The following is a 20,945-nucleotide window of genomic DNA, read 5'->3' on the forward strand; positions in this document are numbered from 1 at the left end:
GTCACGATTCGGGCTGATGACATGGCTCTAGCGATGCAGAGGAATTTGCGAATTATTAGCCTAGATATACGGCTTAGATTGCACCCTGGTGTCACTCGCAAGACCGATCGCGCATCCAGGCTATCAAATAGAGGTCCGGATGCACACCGGATCGATAGCCGCAACGTCAGTGGTTCAACACGCGATCTTCCGTCTGGGTAAAGTCTCTGATCGCAGGCTCTGCTACTAAAAATGAGACTTAAATCGAAGATCTGTACCCTTCTCCTTGACTTCGGCGGACTTCAGACAATGGTCCCGAAAGTGCGTGCGTTCATGAAAATGCCAATGAGCAGGCATGTGCCGTCGGCTTTCGGAATATTCACGTGTTTGTCCAGCAGGCAGCTTGAAAGTAAACCTTCCTACTCATGGCTCCATTTACGGCCTTTCCTTGTTGCCAGGCGTGGCATAGACGGCGTTCTTCCCACGCCTTGGACACGTGCGTCTTGCCCATCAGTATTTGAATCACCCTTGCAATGACCGGAGCCAAGAACAAGTAATCCTGCGAGTGTTGAGTAGTGCATGGTCCACCAGGCAAATGAGCGTATCTATTGTGGGACTGTCGCTACGAACACATGCATGTGACTGCAGTATCACGTGCTCAACAATCACAAGATCGACGCGATGAAAAACAGTAACTAGATCTTGATTTATGGTATCTTCTGATCCATAATAGCTAATACCTGGTTATATTCAGTGCCTACACGATGATGTTCGCACTCTTCGGAAACGCATCCTTCGCACTCAATACCACCATCCCCTTCTCCCTGGAGATGTAACCCTTCATAGCACCGCGGTATATCTGATTCGCCAGCTCGCACTCAACTTCTTCAGCATCGATCTGCTCAGGATTGCCACCAGATTCTAACGCCGCCTCTCGCAGTGAGAAATTTACGGCGGCGGCGAATGTGTTGATCTCCATCCGGCTGGACTTTTCTGAGAGGAGCCAAGTCCGTCGCAGCAGGTTACGGACGCAGACAGCGCGCGCTCTCTCCACAGTCAGGTATGCCCTCGTCTTCACTAGGTCTGTTTCTGCGTTTGCCAGAGCATTGTCGTACGCGCCTAACCTGCCAAGCCGAAGCGCATCAACGATGGGTTCATACAGCCTTTTCAGTTCTGGGAACGCTTCAAAGAGAGCTGTCGATGGTAGGCGCGGTTCAGAAAGGAGGAGATTTGTTGGAATCAGGTAGGTCAGGATGCGGGTTTGATTAACGGTGTGTGTTGAGAGACATAAGTCAAACGCGCCTGTAAGTTCGGTCGCAGCCTAGATCCGAGTTAGAAACGGTATCCGATACCGACAATTCGAGACGAACCTTCTTGTAGTCCTCGTTAAGGAAAGCGATGACTCCGAGGTAGTACTTCCACGTACAGACCTCTCCTCTCCCATACTCCTCCAATTCTGGCAGCTCCGAAACATCCACCGCCCGCAGCACATTCTTACACAGCGATAGCTTATTCAGGCGGAAGTATATCTTGAATAACAGAGCAGCAAGAACGTATGTTCCCCATTTACGCGACTCGTCGAGCGAAGCGCGGTCAGTGATGCAGGCCGTAAACGCGCGGTTAAGGACTTGGGCTGTTGACTCGAGGTTTTCAGTCTTTCCGCTCTGCTTGTCCGACTGTATCATTCGTTAGTTCTTCGTATGGAAGTAACCCGATTATCATACCTCAATCGCGATCCATCTGAGGTCTCTGCAGACCGTGTAAAGGACGGGCAGTATCCACCGTTCCCAACCTGCGCTGCATCCCTTCAGAACTGCCTGTACAACAGCCACCTGCCCCTCGTATGCATCATTGAGATCCTCCCGAACCAACAGATCTTTTGCTTTGAGATGCACTGTCACGACTTCAGCCCACGTCCTGTCCTTCACAGCATTCTTCACGTCGTGCTCGAAACTAAGGTCCAGCTCTACCGGTAGCGCTCGCAAGCTGAGAGCATCGGCGACGGCGGCACCGTCTTCAGTTTTTGTAGCACTTTGGATATCGGTAAGGAACTCTTCGAAGGACATGATGAGGTAAGGTCTGGCAAGGGGTGTCTACGTTACCGTGCAGATGCAGCTTCTTTGCCGAATCTGGATAGCGGCTGTCAGATGAGGACTACGTTACAGGAGACAGTGAACCCCACGAAAGACCCTGAAGACTATCGACGATGCTCGGGACCTTGGCCGAGTCATATACTCTCGCGAGTTGAACTCAGTGTATCAACTAGACAACAGCCCCGGTCCCGCTCCTCGACTCCCGCCCACCAGAACTGCCCGGTCTTGAACATTTATCATGTCAATCGAACTCAACTGGGACAAACTTGACCCGTCAATTGCGCTTTCTCTACGAGATATCATAAATGAAAAGTTCTCTTCGCTGCCCCTGCCTAAGTTTATTGGCTCTCTCCATGTCAATTCCTTCGACCTCGGATCAACAGCGCCAGAAATTGAGATCACAGACCTTGGAGATCCATATGCAGAATTCTATGAAGACAACTACGACTTAGATCATGATGAGCATGAAAGGAATGCAGCTGAGGCACATGCGGTGATGGAGTCCAGCACAGAAACAATAAGAGGAAGAGATGCACCGGCACATGCTGCACAGTTGGACAGTGAGGACTTTGACATACATTCAACATCAACAGAACCCCCTCCATATGACAACTCACCTCAATCATCACCAGAGAACACACATGGGTTCCCACCACATGTGCCCTCACATGCCCACTCACATCATTCAACAGCATCTTTATCAGGTATCTTTCCAATGTCTCTACGACAATCAAGCTCGCTGCATTACTTCCACCCCTTTGCTCGGCAAACTGCTGGCCTCAACTCCGGTCTTTCAACACCCGGATGGGGTGCGCCACGAGCACAATCTCCTGAAGCAAGTGAACCAGATGAGCATGTACGACAAGCAAGACCAAGAATGACGCCAGCGGAAGCAGAGACACGACGGAGAGTGGAGGATATTCAGATTGTTGCCAAAGTACGATGGAAAACCAATGCCATTCGGATGTCAATATCGACAGAACTGGTGATCAACTACCCTTCAGCAGCCTTCGTCACGCTTCCTCTTTCTCTAACATTGACTTCACTGACCTTTGAGGGTACCGCAATTATTACATGCATGTCCGGTTCGTCAGGTCGACGCGTACACTTCTGCTTTGTGGAAGAAGGTCATCCTGATGCAGCAATTGGGGCTTCACAAAGCCCAACAGTGGGTGAGATCTTGAGAGATATCAAGATTGAGTCAAAAATTGGTGAGAAGGAGAAGGGAGTGCTGAAGAATGTGGTAAAGGTTGAGAGGTTCCTGTTGGAAAGATTACGGAGAGTTGTGGATGAAGAGTTTGTGTTCCCAAGCTTCTACACTTTCCTCCTATGAAGCGGTGAGATTTGGGAAAGGCTGGGAGCATACTTGATGAATGCACGTAAGCAAATATTGCATAGCAGAAGCTAGGTATTCAGGATATCACCGGTATCAACAATCAATCGCGCCTCTCAACCTTCCTCGTCTCCGCGTCTTCCTCCCGCCCCACGAAATCTTCTCGGGAACCGCAATAGACTAATTTGACGAGTTCGAGATAGTGCGTGCAAGTTCGACGAGTTCCTTAGTCGAGAACTTCCTCACCTCCGCCCTCCCCGACGAAGCGAAGTCGAAGAACCAACCGTTGTCGACGAACTCGTCGCACCGGCTTGTTTCCCAGGTTTCCTTGCCTGACCCTTCAATCCTGACTGACCAAAGGAGGAGCGCTGGTGGTGGCAGCCTTTCCGGCGTTCTTGACTTGCTTGAACGCGTGTCCGCACTTCTCGGCAGTTTCGGCGAGCCATTAAGTGAGCTTTCTGTCGTTTGCTTTGTAAGAAGCATAGCTGTTTTCCAGAAAATCTGGGAAGAGCGGCCCTTGCCTTGCCATGCTCATCTTTTCCTTCGAGTTGGGAGTTGGGCTTGTGGAGTCAGAGCCTTTGTTGATCCCGCCGCCGGCCCGCAGCGCTGCTGGTGGGCATGCCAGCTCATGCAGTGTTCTTAGCCTTAAGTTCAGACGTGGGAAAAAAGAAGGGTTTTAGGTAACTGATATACTCAAAGAGAGGGTTGTATTGTATGAGGATTATATGTGTCACGGACGGGCGTCAAGACTCCTTATTCAGTAATAACGCTCGTTCACGTTGGCAGACACGAGTCCGGCGGGGTCTATCCAGTGACAGATACCGAAGACTTAGAAGACGTAACCGAGGTTGAAGGACGCGTTCTGGGTCCATATACCAATCCGTCACGGCCACGCCTGGCCTTGAATCATACGTCCAATTTGAAAGCCTTGTGCGCAGTAATCAACGTAAGACGAGATGTTACACAACCTCCTCAAACCTTGACGTGCGCAAGATGTATAAACTTCACAATGAGCGTCGAGCATGTGACGCATGAACACAGAAGTAAAAACAGACGCATAGATATACGTAGACATGCAATGACGTACATAAGCAGAGCAATAGTGTGAGAACTCGGAGGTGGAAAAGGCTAAAACGATTCCTGGCACTAAGGTGGTGTAAGGCCTGAGTTATATAGAACCCTCAAACCAAGCTAGTACTAGTCCCAATTGCGTACCGGGACACGTTTTCTAGGACGATGTGCTCCAGGAAGACAAGGTCCTATATGAGCCTACTAATGTACGATTATGCAGCAAATCTTATAGTGGGCAAAAAGATCCCTTCACATCATCCAAGAACTCCATTGTTACCTCACATCGTAACAACAACCTTCCCACTCGCATTCCTACTCATCAAAATCTCATACCCATCCAAGACCTCCTCCCTCTTCCCAAAACTATGCTTCGAATCAACCAACACTCTCAACTTCCCCTCCTCCACCATCCGATTCAACCTCTCAAATTTCTCCCTCGTAGGCTTGAGTTGCGAGTACAAGAATTCGCGGGGTGCGGAGGGGTGTTGCCGTGGTCTAGCCATACTGGAGAACATCGTCGCGAGCATGTCGATGGAGTCTGTCATGGATGACGCGTCGGCGCCGAATGTGATGTATTTTCCGGTGGGTTTGAGGTAGGCGCAACACCGCCCGTACAACTCGTCGACGCCGACGGTATCGAGGATTAGGTCGAAGTGTTGGTTGGGTTTGCTGTAGCGGGACCGGAGATCGTCGATGAGACGGGTGGGACTGTTGGTGTAGTCGATTACGTCGTCACCACCTAACTCGATCACCGTACACCCCCTCGCGAAATCACAACTTCCCAACACGAAACCCGTCTTCCCCACGATCCCCTTCGCGATCTGAATCGCCATCGAACCGATTCCTCCGCTCGCGCCATTGACAAATACCCGCTGCCCCTGTTCCAGTTTGCCGTCATCGATGAGAGATTGCAGGGCTATGCTACCCGTCGCTCCCAACCCTGCTGCTTCCTCCATTTTCATGCCCCGCGGGAGCTTACTCACGCGACACATCTCCAACAGCGCATACGTCCCAAATGTCCCCCTCCCCTCCCTAATCTGCTCCATCAACCCCACGAAACCATACACCGCATCCCCCACCCGCACACACCTCACCTCCTTTCCCACAACGACCACAGTCCCGGAGCAGTCTAGTTCGGGTGTACACGGTAACTGGACGATTGGTAGCCAACTCGCAACCATTAGTTTCGAGCTTATGGGGTTGAGGGCGCAGGTGTGGACTTTGATGAGGACTTGGGTTGGGGATGGGAGTTTGAGGGGGAGGGTGGTGAGGAAAAGAACGTCGGCGGGGTCGCCGTGGGAGTGGAAGGTGTAGGCGCGGTAGGTCGAGGGGAGGTCTGCGCCAGGTGCAGATGCTGTCGAAATACCGTTGCTGGTGTCGTTTGGCATGGTGAGGTATGTGGAACAGAAACGCGGACTCAGCGGGGATGGATGCTGTCCCGCTGGATATATGGCACCCGCACGGATGAAATTGGTGCCGTCCCCGAGCGGGCCGCACTGTAGATGACGGATATGACGTTGCAAAGACTCAACACGGGTCGACAGCTGTAATCTGATCGTTCCCGTTCTGACCGAGGCGGATCTGATCATGTCGTTGAACCCCGACGGGCCGGGGGAAATAAGGTTATCGGCGCGCATGACCCTCGGTGACGTTCAACTTAAACACTTAACACCAACCAAACAGCTGTTAACGTCCTTTCCGTCGCAATTTCTCTGCTCTTCTGCTATTACCATTGTTCATTCCGCACGTCCGTTCCCATCATGTCTACCGCAGCAGAACTCTCCGCTCTCAAAATCCCAGACCTGAAGGTGCTTATTTTTCGAGGATATCTTCCATATCACAGCTAAAGATACGTACAGGCTAAATGCAAAGAACTGGGCCTCGCTGTCGGGGGAACGAAACCTGTCCTCGTAAGTCTTTGTTACACTCCCCATTCGTCTCGTGTGCTGATGGTTGTTTGTACGTAGGTTGCTCGTATATGCGCCAAACTGGGCATTGAACCGTCTCCTCCAACTGAGGACGGTGGCGAAAAGAAGCCTACGAAGAAGAAGAATGATAAAGTGGGAGGAGAGGATGGAGGCGTAAAGAAGAAGGCGAAGAAGGGGCATGAGGTACAACGTCGAAGACTACCTAAATTGACATGCTGATCGATGTCGTACAGGGCCCGACTATCTTGACGACTGGCTCAGAGGGAGTGGTGGTGCCAGAAACTCCGCTACATGGAGCTGTTGTCGCTTTTCCTATGGCATTTACACCTGATGTAGTGGTCGACAGAAGTCCAGCATCCGTGTCTACGGAAGTGCCCACAGAGTCTCCTACATCCCTATCTCCGGCGCATACACTCCCGACAATTGCTTCACTCGACACCCTCGCAACCTCTACCAACGCCGAACCTTTCCCTCCTGTCATCTCGCCTGTCATCACCGGTACCCCAGAGCGCACTCCAGCCGCCGCCCCAACATCAAAGAAACGCAAAGCTCCTCCAGCGGATCCGAACGCTCCAAAGAAACCCCTGAAGAAGAAGAATGACTTAATCACTACAGCTACAGCTACAGTGCGAACAGTTGGAGACTGTGTGATGGCACCACCGTCTTCCACTCCGCAAGGAATCTCCGCTACTACATCGGGGTCTGTGGTTGGACCGGTGACAACGAAGAAGGCAGCGAAGCTTAGGAAGAAGAAGGATGTCTTGGCGCCTACCTTATCACCAGTTTCGGCCATCGTCGGAAGTTTGCCTGCTACACCTGCAGCTGGGAAGTCTTTCCCTGCTGCTAGTCAACCAGCCCTGCCAAACACAAAGCCAACCTCCACGTCAATGTTCGATGTTCCCGTCCAAACATCGCCAAACCCACCTCCGAAAGCTGATTTCGTGCCAGCTACAGCTACTACCACCGCCGTCCCTCGTCCTTGTCTGTCCAACGTTACGCAAATCGAGGCGTCCGATGTGAGGAAGAAGCCAGTTCGGAAGGACCCTGTTGCGAAGGTTCCTGTGACGGTCAAGCTCGGTGGGAAGCCGTCGTTTAAGCCGTTGGTGGCGAAGGTGCTTCCGAAGGCGTCGGAAGAGGGTGGGGTTTTGGCACCGGTGGGTGGTGCGAGGTTGAACGAGGAGGCGCCTGCGCCAGTTGTTGCTCTCGCAAAGGCTGTGAGTTCGAGGAGGGTCGTTGTTGGGGAAAAGGTTAAGCGTGCCAAAATCCAGTTAGCCATCAACTTCAAGCCACAACCGGCGTCCCCTTCCGCGCCAGAGCCCAGTGTCATCGAGGACGCTCTCCCAACCCTCATCTACACTACCCTCGACTCCGCAATCCCTCCTCCATCCCTGAACCCCTACAAACCCCCCTCCCTCCGCACCCGCAAATTCGTAACCAAACTCTCCACCATCCTCGCCCTCGCAGCATACCACGGCACCGATAAACCCTGGGAAATCCTCATCTCCGTCACGTGCGCCAGTAAGGACTGGGCACATGCCGCGGCGAATGCATGGGGGAAGGTATGTGAAATGGAGTTTGGTGGGGATCGACTTGAGGGGTATTTCGGGCGTTGTGGCGAGGAGAGTAGGGGTATGTATATGAGGGGGTATTATGCGCATCGCGCACGGGAGATATGGGAGAAGGTGACGGTTGTGAAGGCGGGGTGGGTTGAGAGGTTGTTTGAGGCGCTTGGTGCGAGGCCGGGAAGGTATGGAGTTCGATTTCGTGGTGTGTGTTTGAGACTCCTGGATGAAGAGGAAGGGATCCCGAGAGCGTGGGATGTCGCGATGAGATTCTGGATTGCGCGGTTTGCCCTCAAAGCTGGGAGTGCGGGTTGTGGCAAGTGGACTTCTCCCGCTGCGTTTCTGCGTGATGTGGAGGAGACGAGGGTTGAGAGTTGTGTTAGTGTTGGTAGTGGGAGTGAGGAGATTTGGAGGGTTGAGGTGGGGAGTGGAGAGGTGTATTTTGTGTTGGGGGAGACTGGGGAAGCGGTTGGGTGGGCTCCTCCCGAGACGCCCGAGACTGAAGACAAGGGGCAGAAGAAGGGGGGTACGGCTCGGAAGAAGACTTTGAGGAGGAGTAGTACGGCGTTGTCGGCTAGGAGGAAGCGGAGGACGTCCACTGCTGGTGGTTGTGGTGGTGGTGGGGAACAGTTGTCGTGGAAGGAATTGAGGGGTGATTGGAAGGGACGGATCGCTGATTTGTTGGGATACGGTGTCACAGGTGGTGGAGAGGGGAAGACGTTGATGGATCGAATCTTCTATTACGGAGACTCTGTCACCTATCCTCGTGGGATCCATACCTCCGTCAAGACCGGTGAGGGGGAAGGAAGCCTGCTGTGGAAACGAAGACAGCTGGCAGAGCGGTTTATCCTTGGACATGTCATCCCCAACTCCATTTCCGGCTCCGCGATCTTTCCCGTCTCGCTGCCCACAAAATCCTCAACCCCCGTTTTTAAAATCGCGCTCGACCTCGAATTGAAATATGGTGTCGAATCAGTCCGCGTAGGTTCTGCCGGTGAGTCCGCATTCTACAATCAACGCATGTCGCCGAACGTTGGGTTTGTGCGGTGCTGTGGGGATGGGTGGTTCGTGCTTGCCGAAACTGGGCAGGAGATTGGGAATGAGGAGGAGGGGATTGTAGAGTTTTGGCAGATGTGTTTGGGAGTTGATGGGTGGGGGGCAAGTGTTGGGGAGGGAGAAAGGCGGAGGAGAGCAGGTGCGGGTTGGTTTCTGGGTGAGAGAGGGCAGTGAACAATGACTGCGAACGGAAGGAGTGATACAGGACGGGTCTCACAGAACTTAAAATGCCACTGACATATACATTTAGAATTATCTTATCATATCCGATGATTTCGCGCATATTAACTGGTGATCTTCATGTTCCCACGGGTTCGATGCTTGGCCACCAACGTTCCGCATAGGAACAATCAACATGTTGCTTCGCATACTGGGTAACTGTTAAGGTAAAACACAGTCAGAAAGCATCTTACTTTTACTCCTATTCCCAATTTTCAATGAATGATGTCACCTAGCAACGCGGGTTGCGCTTGTTTACATTTACACGCGCGTACCTAATGAGGTCGATGGATGGGCAGGGGCCTTGACCATAAATGCTCCACAAAAAGGTCTGAGCTCTCTTTCTACCACCGCCATCACTTCCATACCCTTCGTTTCGAGCTGTGCTCAACGAGGTTTTCTTAAGTTATTTGATTCAGCTTCAGCTTCAGCTACCAGCCTTCTTTCTTTACCCATTTCGTGCCGGACACGAAACAAACTACCACAAACGCAGCCGGTCTACGTTTGTCTTTCCCCAAACCCCAGCATACATACACATATACCAATCAAAATGGTATCTACACCAATGAAAGCAGTGAGCTACGCTCCTTGCACCCCCTCCTCTGCTCGCCGCAACCTCTTCGCCGCTGCTGCCGCTTCTCCAGCTCCGTTGACGCCTCGTGCCAACCTCACTCGCAACCTCAGCAAGCTCCGTATCGGTGCTACGCCTGCGAAGAACTTGGATGTGGTTGCTGCTGATTATGCTGGTATCGCTACGCCGAAGTTGCCTGCGAAGAAGACCCACCGCGCGGATAGGTTCATTCCTTCCCGTCCCGCGTCCGTTGCCGGCTCCAAGATGGAGACTGGCGCTGACTCCAGTGCCGCCATTGCCGAGGCTTGTGGTCTTTCTCTTAACCAGAGGATCTTGGCTTTTGCTCCTGAGGCTCCTTCTGCTCGCAAGCCTGTCGATCTCCGTTCCATTTACGCTCCCTCTGCTTCCTCCAAGAAGGTGAATGCCGTCCCTGCCGCCTTCAGGCGCAAGATCTGCACTGCTCCCGAGAAGGTTTTGGACGCACCTGGTTTGGTAGATGATTACTACCTCAACCTCATGGATTGGTCTGCTGCCAACACCCTCGCCATTGCCTTGGAGCGTACTGTTTACATCTGGAACGCCTCTTCCGGTGATGTGAGTGAGTTGTGTGAGGTTGCTGAGCACACCTTTGTTACCTCTGTCAAGTGGTCTACTGATGGTTCCCACTTGTCCATCGGTCTCGACTCTGGTGATATTGAGATCTGGGATCCTACCAGCACTAAGAAGAAGCCTCTCAGGACCATGAGGGGTCACGAGAGCCGCGTTGGTGTTATGTCCTGGAACTCCGGTCTCCTTACCTCTGGTACTCGTTCTGGTGCCTTGTGGAACCACGACGTCCGTATCCGTGAGCACAAGACCGCTTCCCTCGAGGCCCATGCCGCTGAGGTCTGTGGTTTGGAGTGGCGCGCTGATGGTACTTTCCTTGCTTCCGGTGGTAACGACAACCTCGTCGCCATCTGGGATGCCCGCAACACCCGTGAAGCTAAGTTCGAGCGTCGCCAGCACAAGGCTGCCGTCAAGGCTTTGGCTTGGTGCCCTTGGCAGTCTACCCTCCTCGCTACTGGAGGTGGTACTGCCGACAAGCAGATCCACTTCTGGAACGCCAACACCGGTGCCCGCGTCCAATCCGTCGATGCCGGATCCCAGGTCACTGGTCTCAAGTTCTCCTCCACCTACCGCGAGCTCGTCTCCACCCACGGTTTCCCCGATAACAACCTCACTGTGTGGTCCTACTCCTCCTCCACCGCGACCTGTGCTCGCACCATCGACATCCCCGCCCACGAGTCTCGTGTCCTTGGGTTGGGATTGTCCCCTGACGGTTCTACCGTCGCTACCGTTGCCGCTGATGAGAATTTGAAGTTTTGGAAGGTGTGGGACAAGGTTAAGGGGAAGGGATCGTCGTCTGGAAGTTCGGCGAGGAGTGTTGAGAAGAAGATGGAGGCTGTTGCTGGGATTCGCTAGATGCCGTGCTGGAGGCCGTGAAGCGAGTGCGAGGCGCTGGACGTCCGCTTGCTCCGGTCTTTGGTTCGTGTATTCAATGAGTTTGTGGTATGGCTGGTGATGTCTGTTTCTTCATGCTTTCTTACTAGGCTTTTGGTGGTGTTGGCGTTTCTTCCTCTGTTCTGGCGTTCTCTTTCAGCTCTTCCTGGGTGGTGTTCTACTTCTTTTTCGATAGTTCGGTGGTGCGGTGCCCGTCTTCTTATGACATCCTTCTTACTAGTATTCTTAATCAACCCCTTTTACCTTCATGTCCATGTTACCTGAACCGCAAGAGCCTCTATGTGCTCCCTGTCCCACATTGATGTGAGCGTATCACGCGTCCAGAATTCAACTCCTCTCCGTGATGTGATTCTCTTTCCAGCTTCGTCATCGGGTACACATGGGATTTGCGTAGCGAAGCGCACTCGAGGAGAGTGCCCTTTGTAAGAGATCAAAATCCTGTATTGTTCGAAGATAGAACCCAAAACCCAAGGCAGATGTATAGCTCTGCTGCATGCAAAAGAAAAAAGAAACACAAGAACGCCGGTAGAACACTTTTAGGTCGTCAAATGAATGTACACCTCCCATTCCTCCACCTTTCCATCCAAGGGCACGTCAGTTGGAGCCGCTTAGTGACGCTCACGACGCTCGTGAGGGTTGTACTGCAGCAACTTCTCAATCAAATCAACTGTATAACCGAAGTCAGTACTCTGATAAAGGCGCGGCAGGCAGTGGATTATACCGTGGGTCAACACCATTCGTCTACAGCAGTAACGCTTGAGACCGAGCTTATCGAGAGCATCTCCCTCCTTCATATCATCGTTGAGGTACTCGAGATAAGTCTCCCACTTGTCACCGACAACCTGTTATGTCATTGTTAGCCGCCGTCCAAACACATCCGCCGACTTCCTCGATGCCCCAGCCTTGTTACACGGCATAAAGACCAGGGTAAAGACGACAAAAGACCCGCGATCGACCTACCTTTCCGCAAGAGAAGCAACGAACAGGGATAATCATCTTGACAGCTCTCTCGGTATTCTTTGCGTGTGTCTGGTGTTGTGGCGCTCACGGTTATTTTCCTCCCCTGCTGCGCCACTGCCTGCTGGTTCAGAATTTCCTCGATAAGCGTGCCGAATTTGAAAAAGTTGGAAAGATATACGGCAATGTCTGATCAATTGCAGAAGGGAAATAAGAGACGGAGATCGTCTGTGAAGGAGCCTAGGCCTGTCGTTGCGGCTGCGCCTGCGAAGGCCGAGAAGAAGGAGAGGAGACGTTCGAGTGTGCAAGGCCAGAGACCTGAGAAGCCGAGGAGGAAGAGCTTGGATTTGGTTTCGGCGCCGATGAAGACTGAACAAGACCCTCTTGCGGCTTTGATTAAGCGTGCGACGAGGAAGACCCTCGATGTGAAGAAATCGTCGAGAACGCCCTCTGCGCCATTGACTGTGACGAGGACTGCGGGCGGACGTTTCAGCGAGAAGTTGGGGCCGATCTTCACGAAGGATGAGAGGCATGTGTTTATTGCTGCTGGATCTTCGGTCAAGGTGTACTCCGCGATTACCGGCGACTTGATCCGCACCTTGACACCCGGGGAGGACGAAATCGTGGGTATGGGAATCGACCCCACCAACCCGTTCAGATTGATGACTGCGACTACCGCTGGTGTTGTTTCCGTTCACGACTGGACTGACGGATACGCTTTCGCTACCTACAACTTCAACCGCACCATCAAGCATTTCGCCATCCCGGCTACCGAGAAGGCAACCCTCTACATCGCCTCCCCTGCACAGGTCTCCTCATCCACCAAGGAGCGCACCGATATTCTCCAGATCCGTTTACCCACTAAGCCGGGCAAAGCGCCCACCGTCGTGAACCTCGCTTCCGTGAACGGCGAATGCCTTGGTCTCATTACCTCGGTCGACACCCTCGCCATCGCCATCCTTACTCCTCGCACAATCACTCTCGGTACCAGACCCACCGTCGAGACCGCCTTCGAGTTCCGCAGATTTGACGCCCAGTCCCACTCCGCGCCATTCACCACCCTCGCCTTCCACCGCGAGCACCTCGCTGTCGGTTCCGCCGATGGCCAAATCCGGATCTACACCCACGTCACCTCTGCCCTCACCACCGCCCCCGTCGTGAGAACTTTCCACTGGCACGCAAACCCCGTGTCTTCCCTTAACTTCGTATTGGATGAGACTTACCTCTTGTCTGGTGGTGCGGAAGGTGTACTTGTTTTCTGGCAGCTGGAGACGGGTAAGAAGACCTTCTTGCCGAGACTTGGGGCTGCCATCAGGGGTGTTGGGGTTGGATTGACTGGTGGTGTTTACGCTGCGAGCTTGAGTGATAACTCGGTTAAGGTTATCAGTGCTACGGATCTTCGCGCAAGGGTTCAGATTACTGGTATCCAGACCTCGTCGGATGTCAAAGCCGCGACCGTCGTCCCCTCGACTGTCCACCCTCTCAACGGCAACCTCATTCTGGCTTCCGCCCCTCAGGCCGGTTCTTCCTCTGCTCTGCAGTCCTTCGACTTCACGACCGATGCTCAAACCACCCGCACCGAAGTGTCTCGCTCCACCATGATCGGAGGCCGTGCCGCTACCGGCAACGGTATTCAGGAGCCCAAGGTTTTGCACGTCGCTGTTGGTCCCGACGGACAATGGTTGTGCACGGTCGACGAATGGGTTCCTCCGGTTGAGGAGAGACTGAGTACTATGGCCTGGGGCTCACAGGAGGAGAAAGAATGCTACCTCAAATTCTGGAAATGGAATGCCGAGTTCAAGAAGTGGGATTTGATCACCAGGGTCGACGCACCGCACGGATATGGATCATCTATCTCTGCGCTCGTTGCGAACCCGAAGAACGGTGCCCAGAGCTTCGCGACGCTTGGGTCTGATGGTGCGGTAAAGATCTGGAAGGCGAGGACGAGGGTGGATAAGACTGGGCGTGAGAAGGAGGTTACGTGGACTTGCAGGAGGAATATTCAGTATGTGCATTGTCCTGCGAAGGCGGGTCATGCGCTTGCGTGGAGTGTTGATGGTAGTTTGATTGCTGTTAATGTCGGAGATGATGATGTTGTTCTCTTGCTTGACGCACGTACTGGTGAGGTACGAAAGGCATTGGGCGGATTCAGCGCTGGACGAATTCTTTCTCTCGGTATTGTCGGCGCTACGCTTGTGGTTTCGGGAATCAAGAAGTTGGTCACTTACGACCTTGTCTTGGGCAAGATCAGGTGGACTGCGAAGACTGTCGGTGGTAAGATGGCGATTAACCACGCCGCTGCAGAGTTCGCCATTGCGTCTTCTGCGCCTAAGAACCAAGGCGGTGACAATATTACCGTATGGAAGACGTCTGGTCCAGCTTCTACTGGAGTCCACGAGGTCAAGGGAGCAGTAAGTGCCATTCACCACGTTAAGGCACCCCGGTCTGGATACATCTACTTCGATTCGGAGGGCAAGGTTGCTGTGCTCGAACGTGGAGCTGCCGGTGCAGTCCAGATAGCAGAAGAGCCTGGTGCAAAGGCTATCGAGGAGCCGTCTGTGGGTGCTCTATCAGCCTCGTATGGTTCCGGCACCGTAGGACGTGTATTGGCACCAACACAGGAGAAGAAGCTCGACGAGGAGCCACAAGCGGCAGTAGTGAATAGCGATCTGATGAGTCAGATGTTTGATGCGCCGCCATATGCCATGCCAAGCCTGGAAGACATGTTTGAGAGTCTCGTAGTTGGGTTGGCTGGCACAGAAGCGCACTAGAGTATGTAACAGGATTTGAGGTCATTGCATAGCACTTAGGCACGGAGTTAACAAAATCTAAACGAATGAATCTGGTCAATGAGTATAGCTATACGACTTCCCTAAATTGTCCTTGATCTTCTTTCCTGATAAAATCTCAATCCCGTAAATGACAATTATGATGATGCACCTTCAAAAACCACGAGACTCCTCACCATTTCCCGCGAAGGGCTCTAGAAGTGGAGGTTGAAAACGTCGTTGCATTCTTAGTCTCTGGCGAAGATTCGATCACAGTAGTAGTAGCCCAGATAGTCTCATCAGAGACCATGGTGCTGGTTTTGGTGACCGTAGCGACGTCAGTAATGGTCGACATGCCGATGACAGTCGTGGTCGAGTTTCCAATGACTGTGTACGTGACGGTTTTAGTCCCGAAGACCGATATAGTACCGTTTTCAGCAGCAGTGGTGGCAGTGGTGGTGACCGTGGATGGGGTGCCAGTGATAGTTGACATCTCCGTGACTGTCGTGGTCATGTTTCCAATCATTGTAACCGTCGTAAGAACCGCAGTGCTGTTGGACATTGAGGTAGTTCAATTGCTGGCAGCTGGACAAGCGCTGACGGTTACCGTAGGCAGGGTAGTATTGAGCATGGTCATAGTCATATTGCGGGCGGGAAGTGTCGCAGTGACAGTCACCGTAGGAACGCTGTTGTTGAACCTAGTCGTAGTCATGTTCCCAGCTGGCACAGTAGCGGTAATCGTGATTGTGGAAGGACTGCTAGAGTTAAAGATCGTCGTGGTCGCATTGTTGAGACCGAGAGTCGTCGTGAGGGTGACCGTGGAGGGTACAGTCTTAGTGATTGTCGTAGTCAGGTTCCCGGCAATGGGAGTAGCAGTGACGGTCGTCAAAGTGGGCAGACTTGTATCGTAGACTGTTATGGTCACATTCTGGGGACTGCTGACCGTCACGGTCGTAGGCACGGCGGTACCGAGAATTGTTGTGGTCGTATTCTTGGCAACGATGATACTGGTACTGGTGACGGTCACTGTAACTGGCACAGCGGTGTCGACGACTGTCGCAGTCCCATTGTGGGCAGCAATGATATTGGTAACGGTCACTGTGGGCGCAGTTTCATGAATTGTCGCAGTGGTATTGTTGCCAGCAATGTAACTGGTGACGGTGATCGTGGACGGTACGTTCACAGTGTCATGGACCGTCGTAGTAGCATTGTTGGCGGCACTGATGCTCGTGACAGTCACGGTGGACGCAATGTCATGAATCGTCGTAGTCGCATTGTTGGCAGCGATGAAACTGGTGCTGGTAACGGTCACCGTGGATAGTGCGCTAGCAGTGTTGAAGACCGTCGTAGTGAAATTGCCCGCTGTGGCAGTGGGAGTAACAGTGACACCGCTGGCGGTAACAGTGGGAGTGATCGTGACGGTCTGTGCGGTAGATGTAAGCGTCACATTACCTGCTGTAATGGTGGGCGTGATGACCACCGTTTCCACGGTGGATGTGAGCGTGACGTTACCTGCCGTGAAAGTGGGAGTAACCATCACGCCGCTAGCGGTGAAGGTAGGCGTCGTGGTCACGGTCTGCGCAGTGGACGTTACGGTGACATCGCTAGCAGTGATAGTAGGCGTGACGGTCACATTGCCTGCAGTCACAGTGGACGTAACGGTGACACTTCCGCTCGTAACAGTAGAAGTCACTGTAACACCTGCAGCTGTGATCGTGGGCGTAATAATGACATTGCTGGCAATGACAGTAGACGTGAAGATCACGGTGTCCGCCAGAGTGGACGGCGTGACGGTGGTGGTCTCTGTAACAGTGGAGACCGAGGCTGTAATGGTCGCAGACTCCGTAACGGTGCTGCTAGCAACAACTGTGGTGGTAATGGTGAACGCCGGAACAGTACTGTTCGAGATCAAAGTCCTGATGACGGTGCTCGTGGCAGATGCCGTCACAGTACCAGATTCCGTGACTGTGGTGGTCTCCGTCACAGTGCTGGTGAAGATGGATGTACTGATGACAGTGGACGCCGGAACAGTGCTATTAGAAACCAAAGTTGTTGTGATAGTGGACGCCGGAACGGTGCTAGTGACGGTTGATGTCGTAACAGTGTTCCATCCAGACACCACGACAGTGCTAACCGTGGTAGAGATATCAGTACTAGTGACAGTAGACCCAGCGACCGTAGAGGTGATAGTGGAAACCGAAGTAGCAGTCGCGGCTGTGTTGATACCCGTGACAGTCTCCGTAACTGTAGCTGTCTTCGAGACCGTGATCGTAACAGCGCTGGCAGAAACTGTAGCTGTCTTCGAGACCGTGACCGTAACAGCGCTGGCAGAAACTGTAGCTGTCTTCGAGACCGTGACAGTGCTGGCAGAGATTGTAGCCGTCTTCGAGACCGTGACCGTAGCAGTCGCAGCAGTACGAGTGACCGTAACCGTAGCAGCGCTGGCCCACGAGTTCTAGGAGCTCGACGCATTGTTCGATTGTCGTCGCCTCGCCTCCTTGGCGTGACAAGCAATTCAACGAGCAATAGAGAGCGGTCAAGTAGCTGGAGGATCAGGCTCGTGATTACACTGCAACAGACAACTGCTACACGACCACCCGTATCGATAGCGGTGCCCCTCCAGCTGAACTGCGCCACACCACCAAAAAAGTTACCTGCACCGCGCACCACCCTCTCGTACACCCACCCACCCTTTGGAACCATTTGGAATTGCAATTGATCCTCTCTCACAATGGGAAAAGCCTCCAAAGCAACAAAGAAGTTCCAAAAGAACCACCTGAAAGAAACCCTCGACAGAAGACGCGCTGTCAAAAAGAACTACAAGGGAAAGAATGTCGGGCCGGCCAAGAAGGGTGGTGCGAACGCTCAGTTGTCGGTGGAGGATTTGAAAGCCGAAAAGATGAGGGAGAAGGAGTTGGAGGAGATGAGTATGGGCGACTTTTTGGCGGGTGGGTTTGAGGTTCCGGAAGGCCAGGACGGCGTTGCTGCCGAGGACGACGGGTCTGCGGAGGAAGACGATGAGGATATGGAGGAGGACGATGAGGAAGAGGAGGAGACCGCAGCACCATCGAAGAAAAAGGAAAACAAAGCGGCACAACACAAACAAGACATCGAAGCCCTCAAATCCCAAGACCCAGAATTCTACAAATACCTCCAAGAAAACGACGCCGGCCTCCTCGACTTCTCCGACGCCGAAGACGACGATCTCGCAAACCTCGACTCTGATGCCGAAGACCTCGACGATCCCTCCACCCCTTCCGCCTCCGGCGCTGAAGTCGTCACGAAAGCCCACCTCAAGCGCTGGCGAACCGCCCTCGTCTCCGAACACTCCCTCAAAGCCCTCCGCCGCGTCGTCCTCGCATTCCGTGCCGCCGCCCACCAAGGCGAAGATAACGACGCCAACAAAACCTACAAATACGCCATCCAAGAACCCGCCGTCTTCGACGAGCTCATGATCCTCGCCCTCACGCACATCCCAGAGGTCGTCGCCCACCATATCCCCGCAAAGGAAAACGGCGGGTTGGATACGGGTGGTGACAAAGCGAAAAAGTACCGGAATCTGATTCCGCTGCTCAAATCGCATTTCGGATCGTTGGGGTACATGTTGCCCAACCTCTCTGACCCGGCGACCCTGAAATTGGTGTTGACGACAACGGAGAAACTCGTCCCATACATGCTTTCCTTCCGCAAATTTCTCCGCGGGTTCTTGAAATCTGTTATCGACATCTGGGGCACAAACACCCACGACAGCGTCCGCATCGCCGCATTCCTCCTCATCCGGAAATTCTGCGTGGTGGGTGATTCCACAATCCGCGACGTCTGCCTCAAAGCAAGCTACCAAACCCTCATCCGCGCATCCCGCTCAACAACAGTCCACTCCCTCCCCGCCATAAACCTCCTCAAGAACTCCGCGGCGGAACTTTATGGTTTGGATCTCTCCGCGTCATATCAACACGCTTTCGGGTTCGTGAGGCAGTTGGCTGTGCATTTGAGACAGAGTATTACGCAGAAAAGTAAGGAAGCGTATAAGGGGGTTTATAATTGGCAATACGCACATTCGCTTGATTTCTGGGGATTGGTGTTGGGGCAGTATGCCAAATCCCCCGAGTCGCCTCTCCGGGCTTTGGTGTACCCACTCGTGCAGGTGGTGTTGGGAGCGATGCGACTCATCCCAACCGCCCAATTCTTCCCGCTCCGATTCCACCTCATCCGGACGCTCATCAAACTGAGCGCGGCGACCAAGACTTATATCCCCCTCGCGAGCGCGTTATTTGAGGTCTTGGAAAGTGCCGAACTCCGCAAAAAACCGAAACCGTCCACCCTGAAACCCCTGGATTTCGGGTACGTCGTCAGAGCACCCAAGTCGTATCTCCGGACCAAGGCATACCAGGATGGTGTTTGTGACGAGGTTGCGGAGTTGTTGGTGGAGTATTACGCGCTCGAAGCCAAATCGATCGCGTTCCCTGAGTTGGTGGTGCCGGCGATCGTCGCACTGAAGCGGTGGACCAAGAAATCGAAGAATGCAAAGTTTAATCGCACGATTGGGACGATTATCGACAAATTCGACATGAACGCGAAATTCGTCACAGCCCGCCGCGCAAACATCGAGTTTGCTCCTGAAAACCGGGGAGAGGTCGATAATTTCTTGAAGGACTTGGCGGTGGAGAAGACCCCGCTTGGTGGGTATGCGAAGGTGCAGAGGGAGGTTAGGGAGGAGAGGAGGAGGATGATCGAGGAGGCGGAGAGGGAGGAGAGTAATGCGAGGGCGGAGAGGAGGGATGCGAGGAAGAAGGGGTATGGGAGTGATGAGGAGGAGGAGAGTGAGGGGGAGATGGAGGTCGATGAGAATGAGAGTGAGGAGGAGGAGGATGATGAGTAGACAGCACAACAGGCATTATTTAACTCGAATTGCATCTCCAGCCCACGTGCCTCGCCTTTGACAGTCGCCATCGCAGGGTCCTCCTCGTCACGTGCCTCTCATACCGGCACTCGATCCGCCACGCCCAGTCGCGCACCCGCCGCCCGATTCGCGTGTCCCATCCCGGCCCCATCGATCGAGGATCCACACGTCACCCTCTTCCCTTCGCTATCGACGAGGAAAACAAAACCAACAGGATGGACGTGCTGGCATACATCCCCTATGCCCGTGCATATACTGCCGACAACGACAACCATAATCCTAGGGAAGATGTCGACGTATCTGCAGGGAACTGTTGCGACTGCTGCGAGTTCGATTTTGTATGACAGGTATTTGGAGCTTGAAGGGATGTCGACGTCGGTGAGTTCGAGTAGGAGTGGGAGTAGGGGTGGGGGTTCGTCCAGTGGTGGGAGTTCGAATGGTGGGGAGGGAAGTGATCAGCGTCGACCACGGTCACCGTTTTTGCCCTCTGCTCATCAGCACGAGCACCAACACCACGGTCTTCTTCAGCAAGGGCAAGGACATTACGCGATGCCTTCACCACCACGCATGTACACCCACTCACCCTCACCCCCACCCCTAACCTACCAGTCTCATCCTTCCCAACCTCCTCCCAGCATGATGGCTCACAGCCAAAAACGCAAATTCTCGACAAACGGCCTCCTCACAACAAACCCAACCCTCCCCCAAAAGTCCACACGCATCCACGCACCTCCAAAACTCGACCAACACCCAACGTGGAATCCCCCTTTGCAGAGGGAAGCTAGGTCGACAACGACGACGGAGGATTTGAGTTTCGTGGTGGAGGGGTTGAGGGAGTGGCCGGCGGGTATGCACTCCATCGGATCCGCTCGGGGATTCCTCCTTCGCGCTGCGAAAGCCGCCTCTGCCCCTCCCTCTTCCTTTTCCTCTTCCTCATCTTCGAGCAAGATCTTGCTTGTGCCGGATAGGGACGCGGATGGCCTCTCGTCCGGCCAAATCATCAAACGC

At 53.5% G+C, this 20,945-nt stretch overlaps 11 protein-coding genes across 11 annotated transcripts; 5 read left to right on the forward strand and 6 right to left on the reverse strand.

Moving 5' to 3' along the window:
• Nucleotides 1-654: 654 nt before the first annotated feature.
• Nucleotides 655-2,063, reverse strand: SAICODRAFT_152002 (uncharacterized protein). Its single transcript, XM_019165556.1, has 2 exons — nucleotides 1,350-2,063; nucleotides 655-1,300 (listed from the first exon to the last, which is right to left on the reverse strand). The coding sequence occupies exons 1-2, from the start codon at nucleotides 1,662-1,664 to the stop codon at nucleotides 737-739; spliced, it is 879 nt and encodes a 292-aa protein (XP_019026913.1). The 5' UTR covers nucleotides 1,665-2,063; the 3' UTR covers nucleotides 655-736.
• On the reverse strand, nucleotides 1,704-1,994 carry SAICODRAFT_75722 (uncharacterized protein; the record flags this gene model as incomplete). The annotated part of the gene is made up of 1 exon (XM_019170996.1): nucleotides 1,704-1,994. A coding segment is annotated over one exon (291 nt), but the record flags the coding sequence as incomplete, so codon positions are not given.
• A 94-nt stretch (nucleotides 2,064-2,157) lies between the features above and the next one.
• On the forward strand, nucleotides 2,158-3,520 carry SAICODRAFT_28825 (uncharacterized protein). The gene has a single exon (XM_019167244.1). It carries the CDS (start codon nucleotides 2,311-2,313, stop codon nucleotides 3,403-3,405), a length of 1,095 nt encoding a protein of 364 aa, XP_019026915.1. The 5' UTR covers nucleotides 2,158-2,310; the 3' UTR covers nucleotides 3,406-3,520.
• A 1,234-nt stretch (nucleotides 3,521-4,754) lies between these two features.
• Nucleotides 4,755-5,864, reverse strand: SAICODRAFT_52407 (GroES-like protein; the record flags this gene model as incomplete). Its single annotated transcript, XM_019169141.1, has 1 exon — nucleotides 4,755-5,864. One exon carries the CDS (start codon nucleotides 5,862-5,864, stop codon nucleotides 4,755-4,757), a length of 1,110 nt encoding a protein of 369 aa, XP_019026916.1.
• A 284-nt stretch (nucleotides 5,865-6,148) lies between these two features.
• On the forward strand, nucleotides 6,149-9,256 carry SAICODRAFT_16843 (uncharacterized protein). The gene is made up of 4 exons (XM_019165703.1): nucleotides 6,149-6,284; nucleotides 6,336-6,386; nucleotides 6,444-6,587; nucleotides 6,638-9,256. Exons 1-4 carry the CDS (start codon nucleotides 6,237-6,239, stop codon nucleotides 9,194-9,196), a joined length of 2,802 nt encoding a protein of 933 aa, XP_019026917.1. The 5' UTR covers nucleotides 6,149-6,236; the 3' UTR covers nucleotides 9,197-9,256.
• An 820-nt stretch (nucleotides 9,257-10,076) lies between these two features.
• On the forward strand, nucleotides 10,077-11,273 carry SAICODRAFT_52145 (WD40 repeat-like protein; the record flags this gene model as incomplete). The annotated part of the gene is made up of 1 exon (XM_019169118.1): nucleotides 10,077-11,273. The coding sequence occupies one exon, from the start codon at nucleotides 10,077-10,079 to the stop codon at nucleotides 11,271-11,273; it is 1,197 nt and encodes a 398-aa protein (XP_019026918.1).
• Nucleotides 11,274-11,844: 571 nt separating this feature from the next.
• Nucleotides 11,845-12,340, reverse strand: SAICODRAFT_75730 (uncharacterized protein). The gene is made up of 3 exons (XM_019170997.1): nucleotides 12,273-12,340; nucleotides 12,034-12,154; nucleotides 11,845-11,979 (listed from the first exon to the last, which is right to left on the reverse strand). The coding sequence occupies exons 1-3, from the start codon at nucleotides 12,306-12,308 to the stop codon at nucleotides 11,921-11,923; spliced, it is 216 nt and encodes a 71-aa protein (XP_019026919.1). The 5' UTR covers nucleotides 12,309-12,340; the 3' UTR covers nucleotides 11,845-11,920.
• Nucleotides 12,341-12,454: 114 nt separating this feature from the next.
• On the forward strand, nucleotides 12,455-15,129 carry SAICODRAFT_69121 (WD40 repeat-like protein; the record flags this gene model as incomplete). Its single annotated transcript, XM_019170450.1, has 1 exon — nucleotides 12,455-15,129. One exon carries the CDS (start codon nucleotides 12,455-12,457, stop codon nucleotides 15,038-15,040), a length of 2,586 nt encoding a protein of 861 aa, XP_019026920.1. The 3' UTR covers nucleotides 15,041-15,129.
• Nucleotides 15,111-15,844, reverse strand: SAICODRAFT_28827 (uncharacterized protein). Its single transcript, XM_019167245.1, has one exon. It carries the CDS (start codon nucleotides 15,597-15,599, stop codon nucleotides 15,231-15,233), a length of 369 nt encoding a protein of 122 aa, XP_019026921.1. The 5' UTR covers nucleotides 15,600-15,844; the 3' UTR covers nucleotides 15,111-15,230.
• SAICODRAFT_16848 (uncharacterized protein) lies at nucleotides 15,112-17,740 on the reverse strand (the record flags this gene model as incomplete). Its single annotated transcript, XM_019165705.1, has 2 exons — nucleotides 15,112-17,478; nucleotides 17,724-17,740. 2 exons carry the CDS (start codon nucleotides 17,738-17,740, stop codon nucleotides 15,609-15,611), a joined length of 1,887 nt encoding a protein of 628 aa, XP_019026922.1. The 3' UTR covers nucleotides 15,112-15,608.
• Nucleotides 17,741-17,783: 43 nt separating this feature from the next.
• Nucleotides 17,784-19,901, forward strand: SAICODRAFT_40928 (Noc2-domain-containing protein; the record flags this gene model as incomplete). The annotated part of the gene is made up of 1 exon (XM_019168646.1): nucleotides 17,784-19,901. A coding segment is annotated over one exon (2,118 nt), but the record flags the coding sequence as incomplete, so codon positions are not given.
• Nucleotides 19,902-20,945: the final 1,044 nt, after the last annotated feature.

The sequence above is a fragment of the Saitoella complicata genome (genome assembly GCF_001661265.1).
Source record: "Saitoella complicata NRRL Y-17804 unplaced genomic scaffold SAICOscaffold_2, whole genome shotgun sequence".
In the NCBI taxonomy this organism is placed as follows: domain Eukaryota; kingdom Fungi; phylum Ascomycota; class Saitoellomycetes; order Saitoellales; family Saitoellaceae; genus Saitoella; species Saitoella complicata.

Excerpts from the sequence above, each read along its gene's own strand:
- SAICODRAFT_152002 (XM_019165556.1), bottom strand. The coding sequence starts at position 1,664 with ATGATACAGTCGGACAAGCAGAGCGGAAAGACTGAAAACCTCGAGTCA. Across the intron at positions 1,301-1,349 it reads TTAACGAGGACTACAAGAAG|GCTGCGACCGAACTTACAGG; the intron begins GTTCGTCTCGAA and ends ACTCGGATCTAG.
- SAICODRAFT_28825 (XM_019167244.1), top strand. The coding sequence starts at position 2,311 with ATGTCAATCGAACTCAACTGGGACAAACTTGACCCGTCAATTGCGCTT.
- SAICODRAFT_16843 (XM_019165703.1), top strand. The coding sequence starts at position 6,237 with ATGTCTACCGCAGCAGAACTCTCCGCTCTCAAAATCCCAGACCTGAAG. Across the intron at positions 6,285-6,335 it reads TCAAAATCCCAGACCTGAAG|GCTAAATGCAAAGAACTGGG; the intron begins GTGCTTATTTTT and ends AGATACGTACAG. Across the intron at positions 6,387-6,443 it reads GGGGAACGAAACCTGTCCTC|GTTGCTCGTATATGCGCCAA; the intron begins GTAAGTCTTTGT and ends GTTTGTACGTAG.
- SAICODRAFT_75730 (XM_019170997.1), bottom strand. The coding sequence starts at position 12,308 with ATGATTATCCCTGTTCGTTGCTTCTCTTGCGGAAAG. Across the intron at positions 12,155-12,272 it reads GTTGCTTCTCTTGCGGAAAG|GTTGTCGGTGACAAGTGGGA; the intron begins GTAGGTCGATCG and ends ATGACATAACAG. Across the intron at positions 11,980-12,033 it reads ACGAATGGTGTTGACCCACG|TTGATTTGATTGAGAAGTTG; the intron begins GTATAATCCACT and ends TCGGTTATACAG.
- SAICODRAFT_28827 (XM_019167245.1), bottom strand. The coding sequence starts at position 15,599 with ATGTCCAACAGCACTGCGGTTCTTACGACGGTTACAATGATTGGAAAC.